Source organism: Microchirus variegatus (genome assembly GCF_963457635.1).
Source record: "Microchirus variegatus genome assembly, chromosome: 2".
Classification (NCBI taxonomy): Eukaryota; Metazoa; Chordata; class Actinopteri; order Pleuronectiformes; family Soleidae; genus Microchirus; species Microchirus variegatus.
The window spans coordinates 41386712-41403314 of NC_139803.1; the positions used below are offsets into that span (position 1 = coordinate 41386712).

Here is a 16603-nt window from a genome sequence, read left to right on the forward strand (position 1 = left end):
TATATTAAGCTTAATTTAGTCGTAGAGGAGGTCAACTTCCAACGGGAAGGTCAGGGGTTCGATTCCCGATTCAGAGTGAGTGGGTAAAATTTGCCAATTTGTCCTTTTATTGTTTATTTGTTACAGGATTATTGAAAATGAACTCATTTATGGATGTAAATGTCATTTTGTCGGACAAGGACTGGACTCGGTCTATGACACAACGATGATGTCATCATGTGACGCAAAAGCATCGCAGCACTCTCGAGCATTAAAGGCCTTTTTATTTGAACGTGAGCATGTGTGTGTGTGTGTGTGTGCGCACTCCTGAGTCAACAAGCGGCGGCGGCTGCAGCTATTTAGGTCACTGTGCCTCCCACACTCAGACGACTGGATGCGTCCTCTGCTGCCCCCTCACTGCAGAGGACGACAACTGCACTTCCCCGAAGCAGGGGAGAAACGGTTAGCGGCAAAGACGTTTGCTCATTTCCAAGAATCGATGAGTCATCACCATTATTGATGGGGAGTCTGAGACGTGTGGTGTGTGGGATGATGACATCATCGTTGCCACAGCAACCCACTCTGATGGAGACCTGACATGGCCCTTGAGCAGGTTTTTTTTTTTTTTTTAACAAATAAACCTTAAACGTTCATTTAACCAGATCCAGAGATTATGTTTCTTAAATATGGGACTATTTCTTATGTCTGAGTTGTTGCCCGGCAACCAGCAGAGATTACAGTAAGTTCGTCCAGCAACTTAAAACCCCCGGTCAAAGAGTCAAGATGTTTGGCAACAATGCAGCGAGAGCCAGTTTACGATAATGTCACAAGACGACTTAGAATAAATCTCGGCAAATTCTTTACATTTTTCAGATCATTAAAGAGACAAAGGCTCCTTTTTTCTTGACTGAAATCTGACCCTGAACAACTGTAATTCTATAGCGTCAACTAATTTTTATGCTAATTGACGCTAGGTCAATTAGCATAAATTGACCTAGCGTCAACTAGCGACTTTGCATCACCGTAATTACGCAACAGTTTGTGCTGCTACCATCAAACCGGCTACAGTAGCTGCTAACGTCAAACCAGTTTGTAGCCAGTTTGAAGTTAGCGGCTACTGTAGCCAGTTTGACGTTAGCGGCTACTGTAACGAGTTTGATGTCAGCAACTACTGTAGCCAATGTGACGCTATCGGCTACTGTCACCAGTTTGACGTTAGCGGCTACTGTAACGAGTTTGATGTCAGCAACTACTGTAGCCAATGTGACGTTATCGGCTACTGTCACCAGTGTGACGTAAGCGGCTACTGTAGCCAGTGTGACGTTAGCAGCTACTGTAGCCAGTGTGACGTCAGCAGCTACTGTAGCCAGTTTGACGTCAGCGACTACTGTAGCCAGTGTGACGTTAGCGGCTACTGTAGCCAGTGTGACGTTAGCGGCTACTGTAGCCAGTGTGACGTTAGCGGCTACTGTAGCCAGTGTGACGTTAGCGGCTACTGTAGCCAGTGTGACGTTAGCGGCTACTGTAGCCAGTGTGATGTTAGCAGCTACTGTAGCCAGTGTGACGTTAGCAGCTACTGTAGCCAGTTTGACGTCAGCAGCGACTGTAGCCAGTGTGACATTCGCATCTACTGAAGCCTGTTTGACGTTAGCGGCTACTGAAGCTAGTTTGACGTAAGCGGCTACTGTAGCTAGTGTGACGTTAGCGGTTACTGAAGCCAGCAGCGAAAGCCAGTTTACGATAATGTCAGTCGACAACTTAAAATTAGTCCAACAACTCGGCAAATTCTTTCCATTTTTCAGATTAATAAAGAGACAAAGGCTCTTTTTCTTGACTGAAATCTGACCCTTAAAAACTGTAATTCTATAACTAAATTTTATGCTAAACGGACACGAACAGTGACTTTGCATCACCGTAATTACTCAACGGTTTGCGCTATCGGAAATAATCCAGCGCTTTCGTGGTGGTTGTTTTACGGTAATGGAAAAAAACGCCTGTACATAGTTTGCCAGATAGTGACAGTTATTCTGGAAAACTGGGCAAAAATCGTGCACTTACAGGACATTTTCTGGCCCCTTTTTATGGCAACAATAAGCAGAAAAAAGGCCAGACAGACACTTTGAGGCTTAAGTGTTAAAGTGACCTATATTTGAAGTAGCAGTAAATCAAGTGAGAAGTGAGAGTTTCCCTTTCTTTCGTCATCTTGTGACTGGATTAGTCAACTTAAGACTCTAGATATTCTTCTTTAAGTCAACGTTTACTTCTGAACGATGATATAAAATGAATAAAAACGGTCAAAACTACGTTGAAATTCTCGTCATCACTTCATTTATTTACAAAAACAAAAACAAAGAAAAAAAACAGTGACACTAGAACCATCACAAATGAAAATGTTTGGTTTTTTTTTTTTTCTTAAAAAAAGGAACAAAACATGTATTTACTGGTCTACGGGGTGACCGGTGTGCTGCAGTCTGCATCCTCTGAAGTTAAAAAAAATCCAAGTGTGGGGGACTTCCTCTTTCACTTCCTGTCGGGGCTCATTCTGTTGCGGCGTTTCCGCTCTAGAACTTGAACTCCTTGTATTTCTTGGCGCCGCTTCTCGTGTCCTGTGGCTGCGCCTTCCTCTTCTTTTGCTGCGCGGACAACGAAGCAGGAGAGAACGGACGATTAAGATACAAATACCACACTGTACGAACACTTTCCTTTGGTTCAGAAATAAAACATTGTATTTAGGTTTACGACAGGAAGTCGGTAGATTTGTTGCTAGTCGCTTGCTGTCCGTGAAATTGCTTAATATTCACACGGAAACGGCACGAAACGTAAACAAACGGACGTTATTTCCCTTTCTTTCCTGTGGCTCCATTTCTGTTTTTATATCTAATGTTTACAACTTCTTCTTCTCTTGCTTTTGGTATAACGTCACAGTGCCACCTACAGTCCTGGCATATGTACTGCAGCGCTTTGAACTTTTAGAAAACAACAAAGAAAAACCTTGTTTATTTTTTTGTGCCGTTTACGTCTATTTATTCACAACAAAAAATGATTGAAATATTGAAAATGCAGCTTTTACAACCTAAATAACGTATATTGTCAATATGAAACAAAAAAAATAAACTTTTATATATTAAAATGGCTTTTTTTTTAATAATATGGGGTACAAATGTGACCTCGTAAGCAGTGTTTACTCTTTACGACAGTGACACTGAATCCTGATCCGGCTCAGACGTCTCCGTACCTTCTGTTTGGCGGCGTGCTCGGCCACCATGTCGCTGAAGTCCTCCTTCTCCACCTGCGCCTGCTGCTCCCTCACATGCTCCTCGTACTTCTGAGTCATGGCCATCGGGTCCAGCTCCAGCTCCTCGGGCGCCAGCGCCACCTCCACGCCCTGCGACTCCTGCACGCCGGCCACTTTACGAGCCGCCATGGACTATAGGGGAAAGCGAGGATCGTTAGAAACATTCAAGCTTACTCTCTCTTTCGTTTTTAACGTTTTCCTCGAGCTCGCGAAGCGCCGTCTTACCGCGGACATTTCGTAGATGTGTGTCGAGGCCATCATCGCCGCTCCTACAGGGCCAGTTCTTCTCTCAGGAAGAACCGTGTACAGCTGTGGCGTCTCATTTCTGTAGTGACAAGAGAAAATCTTTAATTCTTCACCCTGTACAATATCGAGAATGTGTCCCTGTGTACGGCAGCCATTTAAAAGTGTCGGTGCAGAGAGAGAGACACTCACCCGTCCATGGCTTCCTCGATCTTCTTCTTCCTCAGCTCGATCAGCTCTGGAGTCTCCATGCCGGCGGGAACTGACGAGAAACCTCCGGGAGTGATGAGTCCACTGAAAGACAGGAAATCATGTTATGGACATGTAGCGTTATGTTATGGACAGGTTACGCCAAGTTATGGACATGCTATGTTACATTATAGACATGTTATGCTAAGTTACGGACATGCTATGCACCGTTACGGACATGTTACATTATGGACATGTTATGCTAAATTACGGCCATGCTATGCTAAGTTATGGACATGTTACATTATGGACATATAACATTATGGCCATGTTATGCAAAATTACGGACAGGTTACATTATGGACATGCTATGCTAAGTTACGGACATGCTATGCTAAGTTACGGACATGTTACATTATGGACATGTTATGCTAAATTACGGACATGTTACATTATGGCAATGTTATGCTAAGGTACGGACATGTTACATTATGGATATGTTATGCTAAATTATGGCCATGTTATGCTAAGTTATGGACATGTTACATTATGGACATGTTATGCTAAATAACGGACACGTTACATTATGGCCATGTTATGCTAAGTTACGGACACGTTACATTATGGAATGTTATGCTCAGTTACGGACATGTTACATTATGGACATGTTATGCTAAATTACGGACACGTTACATTATGGAATGTTATGCTCAGTTACGGACATGTTACATTATGGACATGTTATGCTAAATTACGGCCATGTTATACTAAGTTATGGACATGTTATGCTAAATTACGGCCATGTTATGCTAAGTTATGGACATGTTACATTATGGACATATTATGCTAAGTTATGGAAATGTTTTACGTTAAAAACAGTATGTTACATTATTTTATAGATATGTTACATGGACACGTTATGTTACATTACAGACATGTTATTGGCATATAATGTTACATTATGTCATGGACATGTTATGCTAGGTTACATAATGGACACCCAACATTATGGACATGTTACGCAATGTTATGCTACGTCACATTGTGTGCACGTTAACATGCAACGTTACCCATTATGTTACGAGACGAGTTTCTGCATTGATGAGATTGCAACGACAATAAAAATAACTGGTTTTAATTTGCATTTCAAGTACCTGTCTGCCGGTGTGAAGAAACCGGTTTCGTCCGGCTTCTCCTCGTCGCTCTCCTCCTCCTCTTCTTCCTCCGACGACTCCTCGTCCGAAGGCTCCAGCTCTCCCCACGTGGAGTGGTCCACCTCCTCCTCCTCTGCTTTGGCCTGAACACACACAAACAAACATAACGTCTCACATTTACACAAACCATCATATATACATGAAAAATACACACTGAAACGTCTTAGTAGCCAAGACATAAGTGTTTTTCAGCTTCTAAAATGTAAATATTTACTGGTTTCTTTGCTCTGTACAATAAAAGAAGTCATTAATACTGAATAATTAGGGTTTAAGGACAAAACAAGACAGTTTATAATAACAATTTTCACATCTTACCTGGAAGTCTGTGGCGTTGGTGCCAAACACGTCACCGTAAAGCGGTTTGCCCATTTCGTCGACGGGCGGCTTGCCCCAGCCTCCGGCGTGGTACCCGAACGTACAGTTCTGAGGTGCAGAGGAAGAGGAGCGTGAAGGCGAGCATGATACCAGATTAAAACATTTAATTCAGATTTTTTTTTTTTTAAATAAAAACTGTTATCCGTGTTCTCACGTCTGGAATTGGGGAGTTGAGTCCAGGGATCTTGAGGTTGGGGTAGGAAGGAGGAGGCCCGTACCTCTGCATGGCGATCAGCCAGGGAGGAGGCACTTTGTGGGCATTCTGGGGAAAAGAATAGATGAAATTATATCATTAATCTGAATTTTTTTGTCTTACAGCTGGGTAACGGCGGTTAGTCAACGTTAGCACACACTAGCATGACGCGTTTCCATGGCAGCTGTCAAGATAAACTCATATATTTGGTGGAAAGAATGCATTAAAATTCAAAGATTTTTTGGGCTCAGTCACTTCAGAGGGAATTAGAACAATAATAATAATAATAATAATAATAATGTGGTGATGTGGAACTCACAGGTCCGACTGGCATTCCCAGAGCGATACGCAGCTCATCAGACAGATCACCAGGCTTCTTCTCCTTCAGACGAGTCTCAAACTCTTTACCCTGTGGACACACACACACACACAGTTAGTTAGAGGATATAACACTGTCAGTATTATTACTGTTTTTGCAGAAGGACGTGATGGTTTCACTGCAGTTTGTGGGATTAATTAAAAAACAACAACTGCGGAACCAATTTCCATTTAATCTTGTGGAGTCGGTCAAGTGTGACCGCAGGAAGAACCCCGACATTTTGGAGCGTTTCCAATGACATTATTATTCTTTTTAACACATGTAAATTAATAATATTCAGAGAAGATTGTAAAAAAAAAAAAAAAAAAACATGTAGCAAAAATGCGAAAAAATGCATTAACATCAGCTACAGCGATTAATCATAGATTACTGTTATAATTTGGGTCGTGGACAAAAAACATCATAATTTCAAGGTTTGGAAAATTTTTGGAACATTTTTCAGCATATTCTGATACAATATGCTGATTTAGACCCAACAAGTGACCGATGAAGAAAAGAATGGTTCGTTAAAGCCCTGAAAATAGGATATTACATAGAACATGGAGCATGTTTGAGTGATGGAAATATGGTACGTGCTCTTATTTTGGGGATGAAATCGGTGGATCATTGAAATTTGATATAATCTGGACGCTTTTAACAGTTTAGTTGTTTAAAACAGATTTAAAACAGACTGTATCGGACTAATAGTGGTAGATATTCAAGGTTCTGAAACTGGTATAGCACAAAAAAGGGGGTTTTGAGACTACACCTGGATTATTATATGGATAGTTTTTATTGTGAACTGTGTACCATACCATATCAACAAACTTATTTTGAAATTCTGTGAACTATAGCCACAAATGTTGTTATTGGGTTTTAATTTCAAGATTATGCCTCCCAAACACTACTGAACAGTTACCCCCCTTCCTGACCAGACTAAAGCTCAGCTAATCTGAGTTGGAGACCCCTGGATTAAACATTACAAGAACCTGGTACCTCATAGTAAAGGTCTCCGTGGATGGTGAGCTTGGGCTTGATTTGCCATTTGAAGAAAGCGTCGTGGAGCTTCTGGTAGTCGATGTCGATCTTCCCCATCTTGGGACGAACCTTCTCTCTCATTTTGGTCTTCATGGTTTTGGCGTCCTCCTGTACGCAGAAACAAGAAGAAGAAGAAGCCATGTTGGTGTTTTACCGACTCTACAGAGGACAGGAGGGAGACTATTCTGAAACCCACCTTCTCCTGCAGAGCCTCCCTCATCTCCTGGATCCCCGTCCTCTTGATGAACTCTGGCAGCTCAAACGGAGGCTTCTCGATACCCCTCTTGCCCTGCAGATACTTCCTCTTGAAGCACCAGTGTCGCGGCACCGGCACCGTGTTCCTGGTGGCCTTGAGGTGTACGAGAAGTTTGGGCTCCTGGGCGGTGACGTCGTGCATCTCCACGACGTCTGGACGGACCACAAGCTGGTGGAAAAAAATGGGTTTAGACGAGGTAGAAAGACTAAAGAAAGACATTTAGCGGTTAAGAGCAAGGATATATAAAAATAGTAGCGGTGGGCACGTTAACGCATGATGCGTCACAAAAATACGCGTGACGTAATGTTTATGTGCCGCGGCACCAGAGTCCAGGCACAGCTTACCGGTTAGCTCCTTTAGCTGCATTAGCGTGCCTACAGTCGAACTGGAGCGGTCGGTTTATTAAACAAAAAGAGCAAAAGATACGTGTGACGTCATGTTTAGACGCCATGGCAGTGGAGTCCAGACACTGTTTACCAGTTAGCCTCGTTAGCACCATTAGCGCGCCTATAGTCGAACTGGAGTGGTCGGTTTATTAAACAAAAAGAGCAAAAATTATGTGTAACTTCATGTTTACGTGCCATGGCAGTGGAATAAAGGCACCGTTTACCAGTTAGCCCCGTTAGCATGCGCACAGCTGAACTGGAGCGGTCGGTTTATTAAACAAGAGCAAAAAATATGTGTGACGTCATGTTTACGTGCCATGACAGCAGAGTCCAGGCGTTGTTTACCAGCTAGCCCCGTTATTACCAATAGTGCGCTACATCTGAACTGGAGCAATCTGGTTTATTAAACAAAAAGAGCAAAAGATACGTGTGACGTCATGTTTACGTGCCATGGCAGCGGAGTCCAGACACTGTTTACCAGTTAGCCCCGTTAGCGCGCCTACAGTCGAACTGGAGCGGTTGGTTTATTTAACAAAAAGAGCAAAAAATATGTGTAACTTCATGTTTACGTGCCATGGCAGCGGAATAAAGGCACCATTTACCAGTTAGCCCCGTTAGCACCATTAGCGCGCCTGCAGGCGAACTGGAGCGGTCGGTTGATTTAACAAAAAGAGCAAAAAATGTGTGACGTCATGTTTTCGCGCCACGTCAGCGGAGTCCAGGCACCGTTTACCAGTTAGCCCCGTTAGCGCGTCTACAGTGGAACTGTAGGAGCAGCGCTACAAATAACCCGCGTACCTGTGTGCCTCTGTTTTTAAAGTTTAGCTTTACTTTGGAGACTAATTTTAACAATCCGGAGTCACGGATCCAGAGCTTTTATTGTTGTGAACAGTTTCTGTATACGATATTTTCCTTCATTGTTCTCGATAGCCGCGCCTCTCCAGAATTTGGTCTTGTGCGTTCTAAGCCCTGGATTTACCTGCTTGAGTTCGGCCACAGTCAGTCTGTTCATCCTCCTCAGCTTCTTCTTGGACAGTTTCGGTACATCTGGTCTGAGGTCCTGTTCGTGAAAACACGTAAACATTTCATTTAACCCCTTTTTTTTAAAAAAATGCACGTTATATGTGCTCTCCCCGGGAAAGGCGTCTAACCTCGTCGCTGTCGTCGCTGTCTTTCCTCTCCTCCTCGAATCCCTTCTTCCTGAACAACGTCGCCTCCACCTTCTCCGCCTTCTCCGGCTCCTTGTCCTTCTCTTTCTTCACGTCGTCCGTCAGCTGGAAACAAAGAGAAGCGTCTTAAAACAAATGGACCATCATCGAATACATTAATTCCTCTTCTACAAACACACATTCCTTACCTTGAAAGCCTCAAAGATCCTCTTGAAGAAGATGTAGTTGGGGTCGTAGATCTCCGGCTCGTCCGTCACATACTCGATCTCCACCTCTGGCTCCTCCTTCTTCTCCTTTTCTTTCTCTTTCTCTTTCTCCTTGTCTTTCTCGCTGCTCTCCTTCTCCTTCTGCTGCTCCTGCACCACCAGCTCCTTCTTCTCCAGAGCTCGCTTCTTCTTGCTCTTCTTCTTACGGTTCCTGCGCCTGCGGTTTTTCTGTAGACGTCCAATTTTACACAGCGCCGTTAGAAAATTCGACTTCCCACAATCTGCTAATCTGATCACGCACATTATTGTTTGGCAGATCCAATACGGATTCATGAAAAGATGACGGATGAATTCCCTGTCTCGTCTTCTCAAATCTCGCGAGACTGTCATAATCACGTCAGAGTTGGCCAAGTGCCGTTAGCTCCTGTTGTTTCCACATGTTTTTGACAGTTTTGTCTCTTTGTGTCCACCATTTTCACAGTAAAAAAAAAGAGCACAGATGTAGCCCAAGCTGTGCTCACAGCACCCTCTGCTGGACACCTTGTGAATTACATTTAAGCCTTTCAAAGGTGTTCATTTTAAAATTTATGTTCGTGTGAGGATTTCTCAGCTATTACTACAACTGTGTGTGGTCATATGGAATAAAAAAAAGTGTATTAATGTGTTATTTATATTTTTAATGATGCATGAGGTTAGAAAGATGCACATTTGATCAACTAATATAAGTTTTTTATATGTATTTTCTGTATGTTTTAAAGGCGTATTGTGCAAGAGGAGGGTGCCAGCAGCTCTTTTAGTGATAATATCTGCCAAATTTCGACCGTTCTCTCTTGCGATTCTCATCCAAACGTCGGCAAAGTCAACTGTCGAGTTTCAAAGTCTGTCAAGCGAACTGTCTGACAGATGCTCCTTGCATTTTATGGTTGAATTAGCAGCGTAAAAGTGTCTGAAAACATCCGTCCTTACTAAGCAAAGTCGAGAGAAACTGAATTGCGTGAATCGGAATCAAACCGATTCGATATAGCGGAAATATTCAACACAGCAATTAGATTTAATTTAGTCAGCTAAAGAGAGACACTCACGTCTTTTTTGGACAACTGGTCGTCGTCTTCCGTCTCAGACATGACGGGACCAGAGGCGTCCATGTCTCCTCCCTCGTCGTCATCTTCGACCCCTTTTGAAGAAGAACAAAATAAAAGTCATATATATATATATATATATTATAAAACAGAGAAGTAAAAGAAGACAGTAAGGACAGTAGGTCCAGGAAGAGTCCGACAGTACTGACCCGTGGGCTCTGTGAGCTGCTCCTGCCTGATCTCCTTCAGCTGGAGGATTTTCTCCAACGCCTGAGGGATCTTCGGCCCGCTGAGGCTCACCTCCTCATTCTGCCACATCTGGAACGCAAGCATAAAAACAAAAGGTGACTATTCTGTAATGTCATCACCAGATAAGCTCTTATTAGCGGTTTGTGGCAAGTTGTTTTGTTCACCTCTCTGTCTTCTCCTGGAGGAGGCGGCACTCTCTGCTTCTGCATTGGCAGCATACTGACACCAGGGGGCAGCGGCCCACGAGGATCCATACCTATGTAGTGATACAAGAATGAAGTTTTATTCATTTCCAGCAAACCTGAAGCTATCACCACATCTTTATACAGTCATATCATTCTCAGCAGTTAATTAATTTACACATCCTATTTACAGACAAGATTTTATGGTTGTCGCCAATATATTTTTCCATAATCGATTAGTTGCAGTTCCTCTAAATGTCGGAATAGGTTGAAGCTGTGGCCTAGTGGTTAGGGCTTCGAGCTCGAGACCGGAAAGTAGCCGGTTCAATCCCCGACCAGTCCGCAGCTGAAGTGCTGTTGAGCACTTCAGCTGCAAGGCACTTAACCCCCTCACTGCTCCCCGAGCGCCGCTCATGGCATGGCAGCTCACTGCGCTGGGTTAGCATGTTCTCCACCTCACTGTGTGCTGTGTGTGTTCACTAACTCACTGCAGAATTGAATTTCCCCTTGTGGGACTTAAAGGGTTCTTAATAGTTCTTAATAGTTAAAAAATGTTGATCGGCGTTTCCCAAACCTTGAAATAAGTTTGTCAAATGTCTCGTTTATTCAGTTTTCGTTTTTTGGAGTAAAGAAAACCAGATAAAAGACATCTGAGATAACCCGTTTGAAAAAGACGTGACATAGTAATCTGTAAATAATCGTTGCAGCACTAGTATATTCAACATTTTTGCACCAACAAGGACAGGACGGGTGTGATTGATCAATGTGATTAACGTACCTCTGACGAGGTTGACAGGAGGCATGGTCCCGGGCCCCGGACCCTGCATCTTAGCCATCTCCTGCTGACGCTCGTGTTCCATCATCACGGCAGCCTGATGACACGACAAGAGAGGTTCAAGAAAATTAAACAAGGCTGCCTCAAGTGGTCTGGAGGGGGCATTGCTTTACATTATTAGAGAAGAAAGAAATACGCAAACCCCTATGCATTTGTCTTTAACCAGATAACCGCATGAGTTGGGGCCAGATATTTTGGTACTATTCCTGATGGCGGCACAAAAAACATTTACCATACCATAGCCTAGCATGTGGTCCAAAATTTGACCAAAAAGTAATACTGTAACATGTCGTCCAGAATTGGACCAAAAGGTCAAACTGTAGCATGTCGTCCAGAATTGACAAAAAAGTTATCGTATAGTATGTCGTCCAAAATTTGACCAAGAAGTCATACTATAGCATGTCATCCAAAATTTGACCAAAAGTCATACTTTGGCATGTTGCCCAGAATTTCACAAAAAAGTTCTAGTATATTAGGTCGTCCAAAATGTTGACCAAAAAGTCATACTATAGCATGTCGTCCAAAATTGGACCAAAATGTCATACTGTAGCATGTCGTCCAAAATTTGACTAAAAAGTCATACGTAGTCCAAACTTTGACTAAAAAGTCATACTTTAGCATGTCGTCCAAAAATTGACCAAGAAGTCATACCATAGCATGTCGTCATTTTGTTCCATAATTTAGTATGTCATCCAAATGACCAAAAACTAATACTAAAGAATGTTGTCCAATATTTTACCAAAAAGTCATACTATAGCATGTCGTAAAATTTTGACCAAAAAGTCATACTGTAGCATGTGGTCCAAAATTGGACCAAAAAGTCATACTGTAGCATGTCGTCCAAAATTTGACTAAAAAGTCATACGTAGTCCAAACTTTGACTAAAAAGTCATACTTTAGCATGTCGTCCAAAAATTGACCAAGAAGTCATACCATAGCATGTCGTCATTTTGTTCCATAATTTAGTATGTCATCCAAATGACCAAAAACTAATACTAAAGAATGTTGTCCAATATTTTACCAAAAAGTCATACTATAGCATGTCGTAAAATTTTGACCAAAAAGTCATACTGTAGCATGTGGTCCAAAATTGGACCAAAAAGTCATACTGTAGCATGTGGTCCGGAATTGGACCAAAAAGTCATATTGTAGCATGTCGTCCAAAATTGGACAAAAAAGTCATACTGTAGCATGTCGTCCAGAATTTGACCAAAAAGTCATACTGTGGCATGTGGTCCAGAATTTGACCAAAAAGTCATACTGTAGCATGACGTCAAAAATTTACCAAAAGGTCATACAATAGTATGTTGTCCAAAATTTACCAAAAAGTCATACTGTAGCATGTCGTCCAAAATTGGACCAAAAAGTCATACTGTAGCATGTCGTCCAAAATTGGACCAAAAAGTCATACTGTAGTATGTCGTCCAAAGTTTACCAAAAAGTCATACTATAGATTGTCGTCCAGAATTGGACCAAAAAGTCATACAAGTATGTCTTTCAAAATTTGACCAAAAAGTCATACTGTCTTTCAAAATTTGACCAAAAAGTCATACTAGTGTGTCGTCCAAAATTTGACCAAAAAGCCGTAGATAGCATGTCGTCCAAACTTTGACTAAAAAGTCATACTTTAGCATGTCGTCCAAAAATTGACCAAGAAGTCATACCATAGCATGTCGTCATTTTGTTCCATAATTTAGTATGTCATCCAAATGACCAAAAACTAATACTATAGAATGTTGTCCAATATTTTACCAAAAAGTCATACTATAGCATGTCGTAAAATTTTGACCAAAAAGTCATACTGTAGCATGTGGTCCAAAATTGGACCAAAAAGTCATACTATAGTATGTTGTCCAAAATTTACCAAAAAGTCATACTGTAGCATGTCGTCCAAAATTGGACCAAAAAGTCATACTGTAGCATGTCGTCCAAAATTGGACCAAAAAGTCATACTGTAGTATGTCGTCCAAAGTTTACCAAAAAGTCATACTATAGATTGTCGTCCAGAATTGGACCAAAAAGTCATACAAGTATGTCTTTCAAAATTTGACCAAAAAGTCATACTAGTACGTCTTTCAAAATTTGACCAAAAAGTCATACTGTCTTTCAAAATTTGACCAAAAAGTCATACTAGTGTGTCGTCCAAAATTTTGTTCCATAATTTAGTATGTCATCCAAAATTTGACCAAAAAGTCATACTAGCATGTTTTTTAAATTTGACCAAAAAGTCATATTAGTATGTCATCCAAAATGTTGTTCCATAATTTAGTATGTCATCCAAAATTTGACCAAAAAGTCATACTGTAGCATGTCGTCCAAAATTTGACCAAGAAGTCATAGATAGTATGTTGTCCAAAATTTGACCAAAAAGTCATACTAGTATGTCTTTCAAAATTTGACCAAAAAGTCATAGTATAGTGTGTCGACAAAAGGTCATTCTTTAGCATGTATTTACTTTATCGCATACATTATTTAAACACTTAAATGAACAGTGAACTGACCTGCTGCTTGGCTCGCTCCTCCTGCTGCAGCACCATGGCCGCTCTCTGCTGAGCCATCTTCAGCTCGTCGTCCTGGGACATGTTGGGCGGGGGCATACCGGGCGGCTCCATGCCCATGTGGATGCCAGGGGGAGGCGGCCCGCCGGGCATCATGCTCATAGCCTGGAGCATGCCCATACCGGGAGGCATGGGCGGCATGGGCATCGGGGGCATGGGAGGAATACCTGCCATCTGAGAGGAGGAGGGAGTAGAAAATTACAAGAGGGTGATGAGTACCCACGTCTGTCTCTGTGAGGTGATTCAGGGCTGAAACAATTATTTGTCTTAAATACCAATAATCGATTCATTCCTGCAGCCTTACTCTCTATTACTAAATCAATAGCAGTGCAACAAAAATAACGTATGCAGAAGAAGAAATCGAAGCTCCTCGTGTACAGTAATCATGGCATTATTATATTTAATAATAAATGCAAGAGACAAAATGACTACGTAGAAAATAATTACAACAAAAATAGCTTAAGTAACTGTACTCGTACACTACATCAAACTATTGACGAATCGTGATCAATTACATTGTGCAATAAAAGCAACCGTCATGCACCATATTCAAGCCGTTTACAATACGGATCCTTTATTAATTAATGCTGCCATTTCTTTATTACGCCGATATTTCAATTATTAATTTGATCATTGGTCATTTTACCTGCAAACCCACTGGCTTGTCGTCGCCGTGTTTGCTGAGGGGGATCCCAGTCTGCAGAGAGAGAAACAAACACACACAACAAACTGTTTATTCATATCATTTAGTCCATTTCACTTATTTACGATATTTTTTATCCTGATGTGGTTGTTGAGATTTTGACGGACATTTTGTTATTTTTGCCTGGATTCACCCTGAATTCTTTTGTACATACTTTCTCACAAGTATAATACATTGTTCACTACTTTGACATCATTTTCACACAACATTATTGCATAGAAAGTGACATTTCACAGGTCAAACTATAAGCATGGAGGACATATTTTACCTGTATCATGTAACCTTTCAGTCTGTCAATCAGCTCCTCTCTGGGACCTAAATAGAAGAAGAAAAAACGTGTTTAAATATACACACAATGACACAAGAGCTGCCACAACAACTTCTCATGAAGCAAAATGACAGAAAAGTTGACCAACAAAGATTAAAATTGTATTTAACTTAGCCAACATATAGCTTTGGGCTAGCAGAATCAAACCAAAAGTGCCAACTAAACACTAACACGCTTAAATTTAAAAACATAGTGTTGCTTTAAACACAGTGTTTAAATATAATACATTTGCATAACACGTACATGTAAATAAAAGCGTGCACACAGGTTTAGCTTTAGCTCTAGCTCAGTGCAACGCAAGTCTAACGAAGTGCTAGCTAGCCTTAGCATCCGATGGCTAACCACTGCTAGCTAAACACATCACTTTACGCCACTCGTCTTGCGTATTTCCTGGCCTTTTACTGACCCATTGTGGGCGCCCCCAGCTCCGCCAGCTTGGCCTGGAGCTCCGGGTGGCTCCATGTGTTCAGAGACGCGATAGAGTTCCCTAAATCGGACGGGAGAGACTCGGTTCCCGGTGGTCCTTCGGAGGCCATGTTGCGATTCTGTGAATGAAACAAACGGCGGCAGCGGAAGGTCCGGCGAGACGCGAGACGTGAGTGAGAACGAGAGGCATGACGGGTAAAGGCCGCACTGCACGCTGGGACATTAAGTCCACTTCACCTCACCACTGATTCGTCTTATCGTCACTATCTATTATAAAAGTTATAAAACTACTTTGAACAATTTGTTATTGTTCCTAATAATATGATCATAGAGTTAGAGTCCGCAGGTTTATTTTAATATTGTATGATCATGATATTAACCATAATAGTAATTATAATGATAGGTTAGCTTTATTTGTAAACCACCAAGCAATGAGACAAAAAATAATAATATTCATGGTTAATATATATAATATATATATTTTTTAAATCATAAAAGTACTTACTGTTGTCATTAGTTTCATTTTTTTTGACAATATTATATAAAATCCCTGAGTTCTGTCAGAAATATAATTTTGTTTGAGGTCAAATAAACACCAAATAAATGTATTTTAGATTATACAACATTTTTGATTATTAACATACAGTACATCAGTGACTGGAAAATATATATATATCAGGGAAATCAGGCAATTTTTTAAAATGAATTTTAACCTTTAATGGCATCATTATATATCTGTGTTTATATATATACATATATATATATATATGTTTTATTGTTATTTATGTCCACAATAAATCAATCTATGCATCATCATGTGTGTGGTTTCTTGTCCAGCAGGTGGCAGCATTGCGGCACAAATTGTAAGTGATACTTGAGTACAAGTATGTGACCAGAAAATGACTTTGGTAGAAGTTTAAGTCACTTTTTTTTTTTTAAATAAATAATACGACTTAAGTACAGTAAGTATATATATATATTTTTTTTTAATCAAAAGCTATCTATTAAAAGTCACTTGGTTGCAATAACAACGCCTGACTGCACTTTGTTTGCCTGTTTACTTCCACGCGTGTACGGTAGAAAACAGAGTGACTGCAGCTGCGATAGAATGTTATGGTATGATCAGGGGCGCAGTTTGTGATCAGGCAAGATAGGGGGCCCCCCGACACTCGGAGCCTGAGGGCTGTTTTTTTTACTGAAATGTGCAGTGACCAGCCGCCTTCCCGTCCCCCAGTTTATATATATATATTTTTTTTTTTTTTTTTTTTACAGTATTTTATTGTTCTATATATTTATATTGTTTTATAATGTGGGTCCTTTACAGTGTAATGTATTTTTTTTT

The 16603-nt window shown here is 41.1% G+C and overlaps 1 protein-coding gene across 1 annotated transcript; it reads right to left on the reverse strand.

The window, feature by feature from the left end:
- Positions 1-2425: 2425 nt before the first annotated feature.
- Positions 2426-15371, reverse strand: sf3b2 (splicing factor 3b, subunit 2; the record flags this gene model as incomplete). Its single annotated transcript, XM_083909863.1, has 21 exons — positions 2426-2612; positions 3215-3406; positions 3500-3599; positions 3710-3811; positions 4861-5003; positions 5236-5343; positions 5450-5557; positions 5808-5897; positions 6843-6992; positions 7081-7308; positions 8506-8586; positions 8678-8800; positions 8884-9129; positions 9984-10075; positions 10190-10298; positions 10394-10485; positions 11190-11283; positions 13748-13978; positions 14451-14501; positions 14776-14822; positions 15242-15371. The coding sequence occupies 21 exons, from the start codon at positions 15369-15371 to the stop codon at positions 2541-2543; spliced, it is 2589 nt and encodes an 862-aa protein (XP_083765989.1). The 3' UTR covers positions 2426-2540.
- Positions 15372-16603: the final 1232 nt, after the last annotated feature.